The 16,466-nt window shown below is 39.9% G+C and overlaps 1 protein-coding gene across 1 annotated transcript in view; it reads left to right on the plus strand.

The window, feature by feature from the left end:
• LOC126260958 (tetratricopeptide repeat protein 30A) overlaps positions 1 to 7,185 on the plus strand; it is a 176,962-nt gene extending 169,777 nt beyond the window's left edge. Inside the window, exons 12-14 of the mRNA XM_049958474.1 lie at positions 3,159 to 3,271; positions 6,426 to 6,584; positions 6,663 to 7,185. Coding sequence (XP_049814431.1) covers positions 3,159 to 3,271; positions 6,426 to 6,556 — 244 coding nt within the window. The 3' untranslated portion in view covers positions 6,557 to 6,584; positions 6,663 to 7,185. The remainder of the gene's footprint in view (positions 1 to 3,158; positions 3,272 to 6,425; positions 6,585 to 6,662) is intronic.
• The last annotated feature ends 9,281 nt before the right edge of the window (positions 7,186 to 16,466 follow it).

Raw genomic sequence — 16,466 nt, forward strand, 5'->3', positions numbered from 1 at the left:
TCGTGCTGGACGTGCAGACCGCGTGAGACGACGCTTCATCCAGTCCCAAACATGCTCAATGGGGGACAGGTCCGGAGATCTTTCTGGCCAGGGTAGTTGACTTACACCTTCTAGAGCACGTTGGGTGGCACGGGATACATGCGGACGTGCATTGTCCTGTTGGAACAGCAAGTTCCCTTGCCGGTCTAGGAATGGTAGAATGATGGGTTCGATGACGGTTTGGATGTACCGTGCGCTATTCAGTGTCCCCTCGACAATCACCAGTGGTGTACGGCCAGTGTAGGAGATCGCTCCCCACACCATGATGCCGGGTGTTGGCCCTGTGTGCCTCGGTCGTATGCAGTCCTGATTGTGGCGCTCACCTGCACGGCGCCAAACACGCATACGACCATCATTGGCACCAAGGCAGAAGCGACTCTCATCGCTGAAGACGACACGTCTCCATTCGTCCCTCCATTCACGCCTGTCGCGACACCACTGGAGGTGGGCTGCATGATGTTGGGGCGTGAGCGGAAGACGGCCTAACGGTGTGCGGGACCGTAGCCCAGCTTCATGGAGACGGTTGCGAATGGTCCTCGCCGATACCCCAGGAGCAACAGTGTCCCTAATTTGCTGGGAAGTGGCGGTGCGGTCCCCTACGGCACTGCGTAGGATCCTACGGTCTTGGCGTGCATCCGTGCGTCGCTGCGGTCCGGTCCCAGGTCGACGGGCACGTGCACCTTCCGCCGACCACTGGCGACAACATTGATGTACTGTGGAGACCTCACGCCCCACGTGTTGAGCAATTCGGCGGTACGTCCACCCGGCCTCCCGCATGCCCACTATACGCCCTCGCTCAAAGTCCGTCAACTGCACATACGGTTCACGTCCACGCTGTCGCGGCATGCTACCAGTGTTAAAGACTGCGATGGAGCTCCGTATGCCATGGCAAACTGGCTGACACTGACGGCGGTGGTGCACAAATGCTGCGCAGCTAGCGCCATTCGACGGCCAACACCGCGGTTCCTGGTGTGTCCGCTGTATCATTGCTTGTACAGCCCTCTCGCAGTGTCCGGAGCAAGTATGGCGGGTCTGACACACCAGTGTCAATGTGTTCTTTTTTCCATTTCCAGGAGTGTATAAAGCCGCGAGTAGGAGATAATCAGCAGCTATTTAGTACAATTGGGTAAGCAGCAGTTTTTTTCAGATAAGAGCTTTCATTCTAATTTAATGTATTAAATTTAGCTGGCATAAGTATGAATAGCATTAAGCAGTGTAGTCATATTTTATTGTTTACAGAATACACAGGTTAAGGTATTGTGATTTGTTTGCCTTTTTTTAATGTATACTTTATATCATTACAAATCCCTGAAGATTCTCTTTCTTGATGGAATCTATAGAACATGGATGAATGGAAGAAGATTGGCTAGAAGAGGCAAATAATGAACTGCAGTTAACAAAGTTAACAACTCAGGCGCAGGTTAGCGCCACACAGACAGTACAGTTTCCAGATGGAATCACAACTCAGTTTTACAAAGAGTACTCTATGGCATTGGCCCCTTACTTACCTTGGCTTGCATTTGTCACAAATCTCTCACCCAGCACAAAGTCCCAAGTGACTGGAAAAAAGTGCAGGTGCCTCCTGTATACAAGAAGGGTAAAGGAATGGACCCACAAAATGGTAACCAATATCTTTCATATCAGTTTGCTGCAGAATTCTTGTACATATTCTGAGTTCAAACATAACAAATTTACTTGAGATCAAAAAGCTCTGTCAACAAATCAGTACGCGTGAAACTCAGCTTGCACTTTTCTCACACGATATACTGCAAACTATGGATAAAGGACAACAGGCAGATTCCATATGTCACATTTCTGGAAAAACCTTGGTGCCCCACTGCAGACTGTTTACAAAGGTACAAGTATAAGGAATAGGTTTGCAGATATGTGAGAGGCTCAAAAACTTCTTAAGTAATAAAACCCAGTACATTGTCCTCGGTGCTGAGTGTTCATCAGAGATAAGGGTATCATCCGGAGTGTCCAAGGGAAGCTTGATAGGACTGCTGTTATTTTCTGTATATGTAAATGATCTAGTGGACAGTGTAGGCAGCAATCTGCACTTGTTTGCTAATGATGCTGTGTGGTGTTCAGGAAGGTGTCATTGTTGTTTGACTGTAGGAGGATACAAGATGGCTTAGACAAAATTTCTAGGTAGTGTGATGAATGACAGCTAGCTCCAATTGTAGAAAAATGTAAGTTCATGCAGATGAGTAGGAAAAGCAAACCTTTAATGTGTGGAAACAGCATTAGTAGTGTCCTGCTTGACATAGTCACGTCATTTAATTATCTGGGTGTAACATTGCAAAAGTGATGTGAACTGGATAGAGCATGTGAGGATTGCAGTAGGGAAGGTGAATGATTCACTTCAGTTTATTGGCAGAACTTTGAGAAAGTGTGGTACATCTGTAAAGAAAATCGCATATAGGACACTAGGGAAATCTATTCTTCGGTACTGCTTGAATGTTGGGATCTTCATGAGTTCATATGAAAGGAAGACATCCAAGTAATTCAGACTTGGGCTGCTATATTTGTTACCGGTAGGTACAAACATCACCCAAGTATTATGGAGATGCTTTGTAAACTCAAATGGCAATCACTGTAGGGAACACAACAATCTTTTCAAGAAACACTATGGAGAAAATTTAGAGAACCAGCATTTGAAGTCACTGCAGAATTATTCTATTGGTGTCAACATACATTTTGCTTAAGGATCACGAAGGATAAGATACGAGAAATTAGGGCTCATATGGACATATATAGACAATCGTTTTCCCTTGCTCTATTTGTGAGTGGGACAGGAAAGGAAATGACTAGTAGTAGTATGGGGTACTGTCTGCCACACACTGTGTGGTGACTGGCAATATGTAGATGTAGATCTCCTTCTCACTCATCCATATATAGAACTCACTCTAGTGATCCATCACTTCTTGCACAAGTGAGAGAACCCTGCAATGTGTGATATATGTTCATACAATTCACAGTCCACCTCATGGCACCTATGCTGGTTTTTCTATAATATATGTGGCAAGCTGAAATCTCACTCATTATGTTAGTATTATGGACTTTTGAAAGCTAAAATGCACACTCACTGTTATCATATTTCCAATTGGTTTCCACAGGTTTTATGCTAAAAGATGTTTCCTTTCCTTGATTGAAAACTTGGCGAAGCACATGATTGTTGCCAAAGACTCTGTATTCCAGGAGTGCATACAATTTTTGGAACACTGTGAAGGTAATTAAAACTCTTGAATACTTTAAGTCAGCTATTCAAAATGTCTTGAGAGTGATCAAGTGTATTTGTAACAAGTTGTTGCCATGTCCCTTTTTACCTCTGTTAAAAATTGGTATTAATATTGTCATTATTTAGTTAATCCATCTGGGAATAATTAAAAGTCTGAAAGTTTGTAGTTTTGGAGCATAATAGTTTCCTTGCATCATCACTTATATGCTAATCTTGGTTGATTACAGTTAGGTAATTGTTTGTTCACTAAGAGGTGAATAGTCCACAATTATTTTAAATGAAAGAATTGGCAGAAGAAAGTGCTAATCCACAAAATTTTTTTTTCAGTACTCCATGTTATCTGTTTGGTTAAATTCAAAGACAAGAACATTAACACAATAAAACAAAGCAGTTTATACTACAGACAGCATTTTCTAGTGTTACACGTGGAACTACTTGCTGCCCACATATAGACCTAACAGACAACATGATCAAATCAACCTTTACTACATTGAGGGTTGCAACTCTCTTCTGATGTTCCCTTCAAATCAGTCAAATCAAACTGAAATACAAGTGTCTGGGAGAAAAAGTGTTAATTATTTGACCTGAATACACGAGATATGTGGCAGCCATCTTTAGTAAAGACAAGCATTAAATGAAGGAAGAAATGCGGGAGCTCCATGTTGCCATTCTATGAAATGTCCTGATGGGAATCAGTTCCCATGTTCTTTCTCTGACCATTAGTGCCCCTACCAGAATTGAAACATGGAGATGTTCCTTACAGAATGGCATAGTTAGTGCCTTTGTGTGCGTGTGGGGGGGGGGGGGGGGTGCACGTGTGTCTTTGATGTAAGTCTTTAAGGGGATGAGGTAGTTTTGTAATAATATCAGCAGTGGCAACAAAAGAGCATTGTCATCCTGTATGGAAAAGCTATTAGAGGGTGTCTGGCACTTGTAGAAAGTCTCTGGAATGCTAGAACAAAGGGACTTCTTCACAAAATCTATAGAAGACTTCTTCTTCCAGTCAGGTCTTTGCAGGTGAACTTGTAAGAATAAGACATTCTCCTTGTTTTGGTCACTGTGGGAATGGAAGCAAGGCTTCATGAGGCACAAATAATTCTGCCTGGCGTTCTTGTTGATGAGGAGAAGAAGGAATGAGATTGCTAATAGAGCTACTAGATGTGGAAGGAACTTTATCAGTTACAGACACAGGAGAAGATGGAAGAAATGGACCTAGAATTGTAGTAGGAACTTTATTTTCTGAAGCAACTCTTTCATTCTCAGATGACTGAAAAGGCAGGCCTGACATTCAAAGGTGAATGCAGAAAATCTGCTTCACCAAATATTTCATCATTGAAAGTCATTATTCCTATATCTTTGAAACCTTTGCTGATATGAGAGAGTGAAAGCAGATGAAACTGCTTCACCCATTATGCCTGTCACTTCACAGATTTAAGTGTGTGACTGGCTTGATTTAGTAGCCACCTGTCACAAGCCTTACTGCAATAGGACTTGAAAGGCCCATAAACAGCAACATTCAGAGGTCGAAGTTTATGGCTGCAATGTGGCGATGGTAATGTTAATAGAACTATGCCATTTTCTTTGCAAATGTTATTCTCTTATTGAAATGTGCCTTCCATGATTGTCAGTGAAAAGAAGTGTTGGGTTTTCTTTGCTTGGTCATTCATGTGCCAATATATCTATGTATGTGTCTCCAGTCATCCATCCTGAAGTGTGATCTGCCCCTCACTTCCAGGTGACCCATTGTTAAGCATGAAATCCTGAAAATGAATGCATGCAAACACAGAAAATGGAGGAACTGCTTTCCCAGGCTCTGTATAATGCCACACAAGGTTACAAGAGAGCCCCTCTCTGCAAAAGTTTTCTCCTACACTTGCTTCTGGCCACATGGAGACACTACCTTTCCAGGTTACTCTACCATTGTGAGGCCAGTCTCATCAAGGTTGTAGACATCTTGTGGACCAAGTTTGAATTTTTGGTAAAATTCTTTCAAATTGGTATAAAATTTAGCTAAATTTGACCTATTGTAATTAGTGCACAGCTCAGACTAGTAGTTTCACATTGTCTAAGAGACAGTATATGCTTCTTCATAAAAGAATGAAGCTACACCCTCACAGACTTGTTGCCAGTATGGCAGTTCCTTGTTGTTAATGAACCCCTCATCAGGCCTCTGGCTTGTGGCGTCATGCGAATGTGGTATGGAGGGGCACATGGTCAGCACACCTCTCTTCCAGTCATTTTGCAGACTTCCTAGACTGTGGAGTCACTACTGCTCGGTATGTAGCTCCTCACGTGGCATCATGAGGCTGAGTGCACCCTGTACCAGTCCTCACACCAAGAAAAAATCTGTAGCAATTCAGGGAATCGAACCCAGGTCTTCCACATGACAGCCATCTGTGATGACCCTTAGCTACAAGAGGTGAACTTGTTGTTTTTCACTGCAGCGCATTCATATACTAGCTTTGAAATAACTGTGAGAGATAAACTGTAATTCATGCCACCAATTTAAGTTGGATCAAAAAGAAAGTTTTTCTGCTGGTGTAAATACATCTCTGCATGCATTTGATAGCCTAAAGTTCATTTCATGGTCATCAACAGAATTGCTGATGGTTCAAGGAATTTTAAATTGATTAGATGCTGCATGAATACTTCTTTGACAGCTGGTATTGCTAGTTTCAAATCTTCCTTTTGAACTCTTGGCATCTGAAAGTAAAAATTTATAATTTCACTAAAATAGGTCTAAATTATACAACTTCACATTTCTTACAAAGTATGGTGTAAATATTTTTTAATTGAAAAGATCTTTAAATTACAAAATTAAATAAATGGTGTTGTTTACTGACTACCCCACAGTACCTAACTGCCTTGTTGTGACAGCTATGTTTACCACTGACATAAAATTAGCATGACTATATTAACATTAATTACAAATATTAACACCAATTAGAAATATAAGCAATGGGGTATATTACCTGCAGATCTGTATTTGTAAAAGAAAATAAATAACCTAAAAACTGTTAAATTCTTCTGCTGCTGTTGTCATCATTATGAATAATGGAGATGATGATGATACTATTCAGTAATACAAACTCACTTTTTTTAAGTGTTCCTAAATTCTGAATTGGCATGTGTTTAATATTTTCAGTCTATGGCAGAGATGTTAAAACAGTGATACTGCAGCCACTTGAAGAGCCTCACTTACATCAGGGGAAAAATACAGTGACATATGAAGCTCGACTCCTAAAGGCATTGCTCCTAAGACTACAAATGTATTAGCCAAATTGCATGTTGGAGGAATATGCCAGTAAGAATTGAAACTTTTTTATGTGTTGAATTCAGGATGTAGATAACATTACAAGAAAATGTTTAATTTTCTTTGCAGGGAAAGAAGAGTAATATAGCAACAGAAAAGATCATAACATGTTCAGTGGAATTACAAAAAGTCACTCTTTTGTTCTCACAGTAGTTTTTCAGGGATACTTTGTCAATGTATATCACTTGCTTATGTATTTTGTTGGAAATTGACAAATGTGAGAAGGAAGATAAGAACTACGGTTCAGGCATGAGAGAAATAGGAAACCCACAGAAAGCAGAAAAATTATGTTTCTCGTATTACCACTTTTTCACACTAAAAATGTGTGACAAAATTTGTTGGAGATCTTATCCTTTTTTCAGCAGTCTTGTAATAGGTACTCCATAATTTGCCTCAAAAGCAACTCTCTTCACACCAGAAATGGAATTTTGGTAGTTATTTTTTCAAACTGGAGAGCACACAGCTGGTCGTGTACATGTACTATTATTAGTGGTGCTGTGGCTTTTAGTCTTATTTAAGTATAAGTATTTATTTAATTACAACTATTAATTGTATTTACATTTAGTTAGATATTACTCTGCAAATACATGTATCCTTATATCTTTTTGTTTTCCCCTAATTTTAAATAAAACTTCTATTCCATAAATTGATAGCTCCCCTGTATAGATAATAAATGCTGTTGGATAATAAATGCTGTAGTTATATAATTGGAGTTAAAGGGAGAGGGTCAGTTGAGGGATGCAAGAAGGAACCTATGGATAATGGATTAATCAGTTTATGGGACAATTAAATAGGAGAATTATGAATTCCTACTTAGTCGTAGATTCCATTACTTTTCTCGTCTAAACAATCTGTCTAGTTGTTAAAACATCCGTACATTTCTTTCTACTTGCTGTACCCCGTGTAATTCCTGATCACCAGCTTTGTCAAATTTTTTTTTCCTGTCATCTGTTTAATATACCTGTTTCTTCCCCAGCTTTGTTACCGTACAGGAATTTAAGAATATTGGGAAGTTCTACATTGAACTGTACTTTTATGTACATATGCTTCTTGCCTTTTCTTCAGCTGTCCCTATTTTAGTAGCTGGTGATTCAACACTAGACATTACTCTTTTGTCACAAATATTGGTGGTGCTCATTAGGCCCTTCATATGTTTCCCCTTATGTTGCATGTCCTTTTGTCACATTGTAAAATTGTGTTATTTCTTTAATAGTTGCATGCTAGATAAGGCATTTGTGGCCATTTAGTCAGTAGCAAATCAGATTATGTTACTGCAGAGGTACTTTTTCCAACACTGCAACCTTTTTCAACCATTTTCTATCCTGTAATGAAAGCCACATAACTCTCCAGATCCTGATTTTACCCCTTTACCTATTTGGAAAAAATGACACGTACACTATGTGATCAAAAGTATCCAGGCACTTGACTGAAAATGCCTTGCAAATTCGTGGTGCCCCCCATCAGTAATGCTGGAATTCAGTGTGGTGTTGACCCACCCTTAGCCTTGATGACAGCTTCCACTCTCGCTGGCATATGTTCTTGGGGAATGGCAGCCCATTCTTCATGGAGTGCTGCACTGAGAAGAGGTATTGATGTCCAAAACATCCCAAATGACAAGGGGTGCACGCCCCCTCCATGAAAAACATTACCACACCATAACACCACAGCCTCCAAATTTTACTGTCGGCACTACACATGCTGGCAGATGATGTTCACTGGGCATTCGCCATACCCACACCCTTCCAGCGGATCGCCACATTGTGTACCGTGATTCGTCACTTCACACAACATTTTTCCACTGTTGAATTGTCCAATGTTTACACTCCTTACACCAAGCGAGGCATTGTTTGGCATTCACCAATGTGATGTGTGGCTTGCGAGCAGCCACTTGATCATGAACTCCAAGTTTTCTGCCTAACTGTCATAGTACTTGCAGTGGATCCTGATGCAGTTTGGGATTCCTCTGTGGTGACCTGGGTAGATGTCTGCCTATTACACATTATGACCCTCTTCAACTGTCGGCAGTCTCTGTCAGTCAACAGATGAGGTTGGCCTGTAAGCTTCTGTGCTGTTCATGTCCCTTCATGTTTCCACTTCACTGTCACAATGGAAACGGTGGACCAAGGGATGTTTAGGAGTGTGGAAATCTCGATCCACGAGTTCCGCGGAGCAACCCATTCTGCTCTCTCACTATGTTTAAAGACTATTGAGGTCACTGATATGGAGTACCTGGCAATAGGAGGCAGCAAAAAGCAACTAATATGAAACACGTATGTTTTTGGGAGTGTCTGGATACTTTTGATCGTATAGTGTATTAGATTCATCATCATTAGGTGCTGGAGAGAAGACTAATAGAAAATAAACGTTTTCTCATGCTTCCTATGCTGTAAGTAGGTAGAGGGACATTTTTTGGGGAAATTATTTTTTTACATTATAAAGAGTATTATAAAGAGTAAAAATCAGTTGCTAAAAAAGCAGCAATTATATCCATACAATGCGAACTCATAATGCAGAGATATTAGGAGCAGAACCATTACTATTCTAATTTCGCTAATTACAGATCTTTTACATTAAGAAGCATACTTCAATATAAAAATTATAAACTTTTTCTTTATGAACGATGGTGGCATAAATGCATTAGTTAGCTTGAAATTCAAAGTATATAAATCATGCTAACAGATAAACACTTAAAACAGTTTAAAAAAATAAATTTAATTAAAATAAAAATAAATTTAATTAAAAAAATGCCATGAAGTCAAAAGTCCATTGTACCTGTTCACACATACATGAAATATAAGAAAAACTGCAAAAGTGGGTTTCCATAAGTATGTAAGTGGCAGCAGTAAAATAATGACAATCAGTATCTACATTCGGATTGTTTTTCAAGGTCCACATAAATCATTTTTTCTGCCACAAACTAAGCTGCATTCACTGTACAACTTTCAACATGGGAATGTTAACTAAGAAGCTGTGAGTCCGCATGAATGGCCACCAACAAACAGTAGCCAAGAGACAGCTGGAGCACACACTTGCTCAACATGCTGTCCAACACTATGTTCTTCACTTCAATGACCACTTCACAGCCTGCATCATCCAGATCCTTCCTACTGACACCAGCTTTTTTCTGCTTCTCTACTTCTCTCTGTATTTGATTCTCTTCACCGCCCCCTCCCCCACTCTCACTGTACCAGCAACCTGTCCCCACAATATCCCTGCGTGCTCCCACAAGCAGCACAACACCCTCCCCCTCCATATCCCAGCCTCCTCCTTGCCCATATCAGACTGCTTCTTCCCTCATGTGTGTTTTCTACTTCATATAAATGCCTTTTGACCGAAAGCTGAAATGTATACTGGCCTTTTTGTTGTGGCTGTCTGTGACTCAACATTTCCACTATATGGTGAGTAGCAATCTGTCCTTTTCCTAATACTGTCATTAGTAAATTAAAAAATAAAATAGAAAAATTTAAAAAAAGATTTACTGGACACCTTGAAGGATTTTTCAAAAACTGATGTCTGCTGATAATATAAGAATGGCCTAAGGACACTGGTACCAGACACAGTGGAACAAGCTGTTGTTGTTGTTGTTGTTGTGGTCTTCAGTCCTGAGACTGGTTTGATGCAGCTCTCCATGCTACTCTATCCTGTGCAAGCTTCTTCATCTCCCAGTACCTACTGCAACCTACATCCTTCTGAATCTGCTTAGTGTATTCATCTCTTGGTCTCCCTCTACGATTTTTACCCTCCACGCTGCCCTCCAATGCTAAATTTGTGATCCCTTGATGCCTCAAAACATGACCTACCAACCGATCCCTTCTTCTAGTCAAGTTGTGCCACAAACTTCTCTTTTCCCCAATCCTATTCAATACCTCCTCATTAGTTACGTGATCTACCCACCTTATCTTCAGCATTCTTCTGTAGCACCACATTTCGAAAGCTTCTATTCTCTTCTTGTCCAAACTGGTTATCGTCCATGTTTCACTTCCATACATGGCTACACTCCATACAAATACTTTCAGAAACGACTTGCTGACACTTAAATCTATACTTGATGTTAACAAATTTCTCTTCTTCAGAAAAGATTTCCTTGCCATTGCCAATCTACATTTTATATCCTCTCTACTTCGACCATCATCAGTTATTTTACTCCCTAAATAGCAAAACTCCTTTACTACTTTATGTCTCTCATTTCCTAATCTAATCCCCTCAGCATCACCCTATTTAATTTGACTACATTCCATTATCCTCGTTTTGCTTTTGTTGATGTTCATCTTATATCCTCCTTTCAAGACACTGTCCATTCCGTTCAACTGCTCTTCCAAGTCCTTTGCTGTCTCTGACAGAATTACAATGTTTTCTTTCTCCTGATAACGACGTCCTCCTGAGTAGTCCCCGCCCGGAGATCCGAATGGGGGACTATTTTACCTCCGGAATATTTTACCCAAGAGGACGCCATCATCATTTAATCATACAGTAAAGCTGCATGTCCTCGGGAAAAATTACGGCTGTAGTTTCCCCTTGCTTTCAGCCGTTCGCAGTACCAGCACAGCAAGGCCGTTTTGGTTAATGTTACAAGGCCAGATCAGTCAATCATCCAGACTGTTGCCCCTGCAACTACTGAAAAGGCTGCTGCCCCTCTTCAGGAACCACATGTTTGTCTGGCCTCTCAACAGATACCCCTCCGTTGTGGTTGCACCTACGGTAAGGCCATCTGTATCGCTGAGGCACGCAAGCCTCCCTACCAATGGCAAGGTCCATGGTTCATGGTGGGAACAAGCTTACAAATAAGCTTACAAATAAAAATGGCCCACAGGTGCCAGAAGCAGAAATCGAGGGTCACACATAGAATGAAACTCCATAATCGAAATTCTGAAGTAGCTATATTACAATCTGGGGTGGTATATCACATAAATACAATAACCAGAAAAATAATTTCTGCCCTTTTTGCACCAGAAATTTTTGTCCACATGTTATTTGCAAAACGGGAATGCTATTGTCAGATAGTTTTGCTTGATACTGTCTCATTGCATAATCTTCTGGGACACCACAACTAATGTTATAAATATTCTAGCTCCCACTTGCCTATACATTTAGTCACTAGTAAGAGTGAATTTAGGATGAACTGTGAAATTCACAATCATAATACCAGGGGTAAAAATAATTTTCTTATAGACTGTATCCTTGGCAAAGGTTCAGAATTCAGTTCTATATTCTGGTGCAGAAGTCTAAGCAGGATGTAAATTGGAAATCCCCAGACAAAGTACAGAAATGTCTCTTACTAACCTCTATAAATTATCAGAATATTTAGCAAAGAGGGGTAAATTTTTGCATATTATACACATAATCTTCAAAGAGCTGTTTACCATCTTAATTTGTTGGCTTCCAAACAAAAACATGAAAATCTCCACTAATAAAATTAAAGTTATGGCATTCAAGGGAATATCCTCCATCTGGTTTAAAATTGTAATAAATAATGTAATACTGGAACAGATAATTATCTCAGCTGTGACAAAGGATGAAATGTTGACAACGAAATTGAAAACAAGATCCTATAGTTCAACACACACTGTGGGACAGTTAAAGAAAGCTACGGATAAAGTTTTACAAAGTCATGCCAGTACCTACTATGCTCTATCTGAAACCTGGGTCCCCAGGACAAAAGGATATGAGCAGGATCTAAGCTCCAGAAATAAGATTTCTCTGTAGTAGTGTTAAAGTGCGCACAGAGAAGACTGGTCCAGAAGTGAACCATTAGGAAAGAATTACAAGTTGATTCATTGTACAAGAAAGTAAACCTAAATAGAAAACAGATGGTGGGAACTTCTAGATAGAATGCCTGTAATAGCAGATTTTGACTCCCAATGTCCACTAAGCCCATTTGTTTTTCACAGCCCGCACCAATATTCCGTGAACCACACATTCTCTCATCAATTCCCAGCTCTGGTGGATATTATGTCCAGCAAGTTGAGTGGCAGACTCCAAGCCTTGTTTAATTTGAAATCTTCAACTCCGTTTATTAGGATTCCCCAGATTTTTATTTCGGTAGACTCCTTAATAACACTCTCCAAGAAACTTGCATTTGGATGATGATACTGTGGTCCGCCATTCCGTTTATTAAAGGGAGATTGTACCTTCCTAGGGGGGCAAAATATTAAAAAAAATGTTTTTGCTCATACACATTCCTTGGATTGTATTTTACTAGAGAAATATGTTTTCTAAGGGCATTTCAGCCATTAAAGACTTCAAATATTCATTTATTTTAAGGGTAACACATGTTGTCATGCCCCCATTTGCCTTCTGTCAACTTCCTGAACTCCAGAAACCTAATTTTCTGATTTGTGAAAATATTTCATGCTCACAGTTGGCTGCCCTATTCGTGCACTACATTCACTTCTTCTTTGTCCTTCCAGAACCCAAATGAATCATTTAACAGTGTCAAATGGTCTAGAATTCCTAAAACAATATTTGTAGGTAAAGATACACTGAATTTGGGTTTTTATGATGCAGTTCTTTCATTTAATGATGGCAATGTGGGGACAGTTAGGCTGCTTCAAAAGTTAGGCATACAACCTGGGGAAAATACGGTGATGGCATGTTCTGAATTGGATGCTCTGTGTGAAGAAAGCAGATTATGAAATGACTATGGTAGCTACGAAGGCAAGAATGCATTCATGGAATGCTAAGAGAGCTATGGAGGATGAAGAAAATGCAGATAACCCAGGATATGGTACAGGGATGTTTTAAGGTCAGTAAACAAACAATGTTCATCTTTAAAGCCGGATTCCTGAGATTTTATTTTTTTAGTGATTAGGTACATTTTTTTCAGGAACTTACCATGATAAAACAGTGAAACCTACACAACTTACAGAAACTGAGCTGAACATCAATGATGCATTTTTAAAAGAAGTTCAATTTAATATTGTAGAAATTATGAGTTAATAAAGCTTAAATATGTTGAAAAAAATTTACAACTTGCAATAAATTCTCTATAAAATAAATTATGCAGGCAACTTATCTACAAAAATAGGTCAATGGAGAGAGACTCTTCCTCCACCAGCCATTGAAATTATACAACATTATCATGAACCAGTCACGAGATAAATGTACCTAAAATTGACAAAATTAACATTGTAAGTATAAATGGTACAATCTCCCCTTAAGATCTATCTGGGTATCACATTCCCCAGAGCTGATAAATGCTGAGAGAATGTGTGTTTCATAATATCTGTGCAGGCTCAGAAGTAAAAGGTAAAAACAAGCAAAGGGCATAGTGGGTGCCTGGCATCAAACTCAGCTATAAACAGCAGTGTGAGACCAACAATAGTCCACAGTTGGCTTGGAGTCCAGGCTGCAAGTACACACAACATGAGAAGTCGGGCCACCTGAAAAAATGACTGGCTCTGTCATCGAAATATTGTGCATAAAGAGCAAACGACAACTCAACTGAACACCCAGAAGCACAAAGTTACTCAGTCACTCTAAGAAAACTCAAAGATTACAAGAGAATTTCTGAACAACAGGTTCAGCACTGGAAAACATCACTCATGCAACCTAAAAGTGCTTGAGAATAATGATTCTGTGATACTGCCTGTTTTGTTCCCAAAATATTTAGCAAGGAAACATGCTGCATCTGTTTTAATTTTTAAGGAGAGTGTAATAAGAATTGTACAAAATTTCCTGAATTTTCACTCATTACAATGGTTGTCCAAGAATTATACACACACACACACACACACACACAGATGATGTGACTTACCGAACGAAAGTGCTGGCAGGTCGACAGACACAAAAACAAACACAAACATACACACAAAATTCAAGCTTTCGCAACAAACTGTTGCCTCATCAGGAAAGAGGGAAGGAGAGGGAAAGACGAAAGGATTTGGGTTTTAAGGGAGAGGGTAAGGAGTCATTCCAATCCCGGGAGCGGAAAGACTTACCTTAGGGGGAAAAAAGGACGGGTATACACTCGCGCGCACACACACACACACACACACACACACACACACACACATATATCCATCCACACATATACAGACACAAGCAGACACACACATGTTCTCTTCTCTCCAAAGGTCTCTTTAATTTTCCTGTAGGCAGTATCTATCTTACCCCTAGTGAGACAAGCCTCTACATCCTTACATTTGTCCTCTAGCCATCCCTGCTTAGCTATTTTGCACTTCCTGTCGATCTCATTTTTTAGACGTTTGTATTCTTTTTTGCCTGCTTCATTTACTGCATTTTTATATTTTCTCCTTTCATCAATTAAATTCAATATTTCTTCTGTTACCCAAGGATTTCTATTAGCCCTCGTCTTTTTACCTACTTGATCCTCTGCTGCCTTCACTACTTCATCCCTCAGAGCTACCCATTCTTCATCTACTGTATTTCTTTCCCCCATTCCTGTCAATTGTTCCCTTATGCTCTTCCTGAAACTCTCTACAACCTCTGGTTTTTTCAGTTTATCCGGGTCCCATCTCCTTAAATTCCCACCTTTTTGCAGTTTCTTCAGTTTCAATCTGCAGTTCATAACCAGTAGATAGTGGTCAGAATCCACATCTGCCCCTGGAAATGTCTTACAATTTAAAACCTGGTTCCTAAATCTCTGTCTTACCATTATATAATCTATCTGATACCTTTTAGTATCTCCAGGGTTCTTCCATGTATACAACCTTCTTTCATGATTCTTAAACCAAGTGTTAGCTATGATTAAGTTGTGCTCTGTGCAAAATTCTACCAAGCGGCTTCCTCTTTCATTTCTTAGCCCCAATCCATATTCACCTACTATGTTTCCTTCTCTCCCTTTTCCTACTGACGAATTCCAGTCACCCATGACTATTAGATTATCGTCTCCCTTCAATACCTGAATAATTTCTTTTATCTCGTCATACATTTCATCAATTTCTTCATCATCTGCAGAGCTAGTTGGCATATAAATTTGTACTACTGTGGTAGTCTTGGGCTTCGTGTCTATCTTGGCCACAATAATGCGTTCACTATGCTGTTTGTAGTAGCTACCCGCACTCCTATTTTTTTATTCATTATTAAACCTACTCCTGCATTACCTCTATTTGATTTTGTATTTATAACCCTGTAATCACCTGACCAAAAGTCTTGTTCCTCCTGCCACCGAACTTCACTAATTCCCACTATATCTAACTTTAACCCATCCATTTCCCTTTTTAAATTTTCTAACCTACCTGCCCGATTAAGGGATCTGACATTCCACGCTCCGATCCGTAGAACGCCAGTTTTCTTTCTCCTGATAACGACGTCCTCCTAGTAGTCCCCGCCCGGAGATCCGAATGGGGGACTATTTTACCTCCGGAATATTTTACCCAAGATGACGCCATCATCATTTAATATATATATATATATATAAAAACAAAGATGATGTGACTTACCAAACGAAAGCGCTGGCACGTCGATGGACACACAAACAAACACAAACATACACACAAAATTCAAGCTTTCGCAACAAACTGTTGCCTCATCAGGAAAGAGGGAAGGAGAGGGAAAGACGAAAGGATGTGGGTTTTAAGGGAGAGGGTAAGGAGTCATTCCAATCCTGGGAGCAGAAAGACTTACCTTAGGGGGAAAAAAGGACGGGTATACACTCGCGCACACACACACATATCCATCCACATATACAGACACTTCAAGGACCGATTACCTTTGTTGGTTGCAAGATTCAGTTTTCTTATACAACTACAGAGGTAGTTAGTGGGAATTCATGGTTAACAATCGCTATTATACGAGGTACAGATAAAGCAGAAGAAGGATTGGAGTCCTACAAGGAAAGAGACATTATTAGTTATCGCACATTTGCAATTGGAGTGATACCCAACAGGTACAGGTACCTCGTATAATAGCGAT

Source organism: Schistocerca nitens, chromosome 5 (genome assembly GCF_023898315.1).
Source record: "Schistocerca nitens isolate TAMUIC-IGC-003100 chromosome 5, iqSchNite1.1, whole genome shotgun sequence".
Classification (NCBI taxonomy): domain Eukaryota; kingdom Metazoa; phylum Arthropoda; class Insecta; order Orthoptera; family Acrididae; genus Schistocerca; species Schistocerca nitens.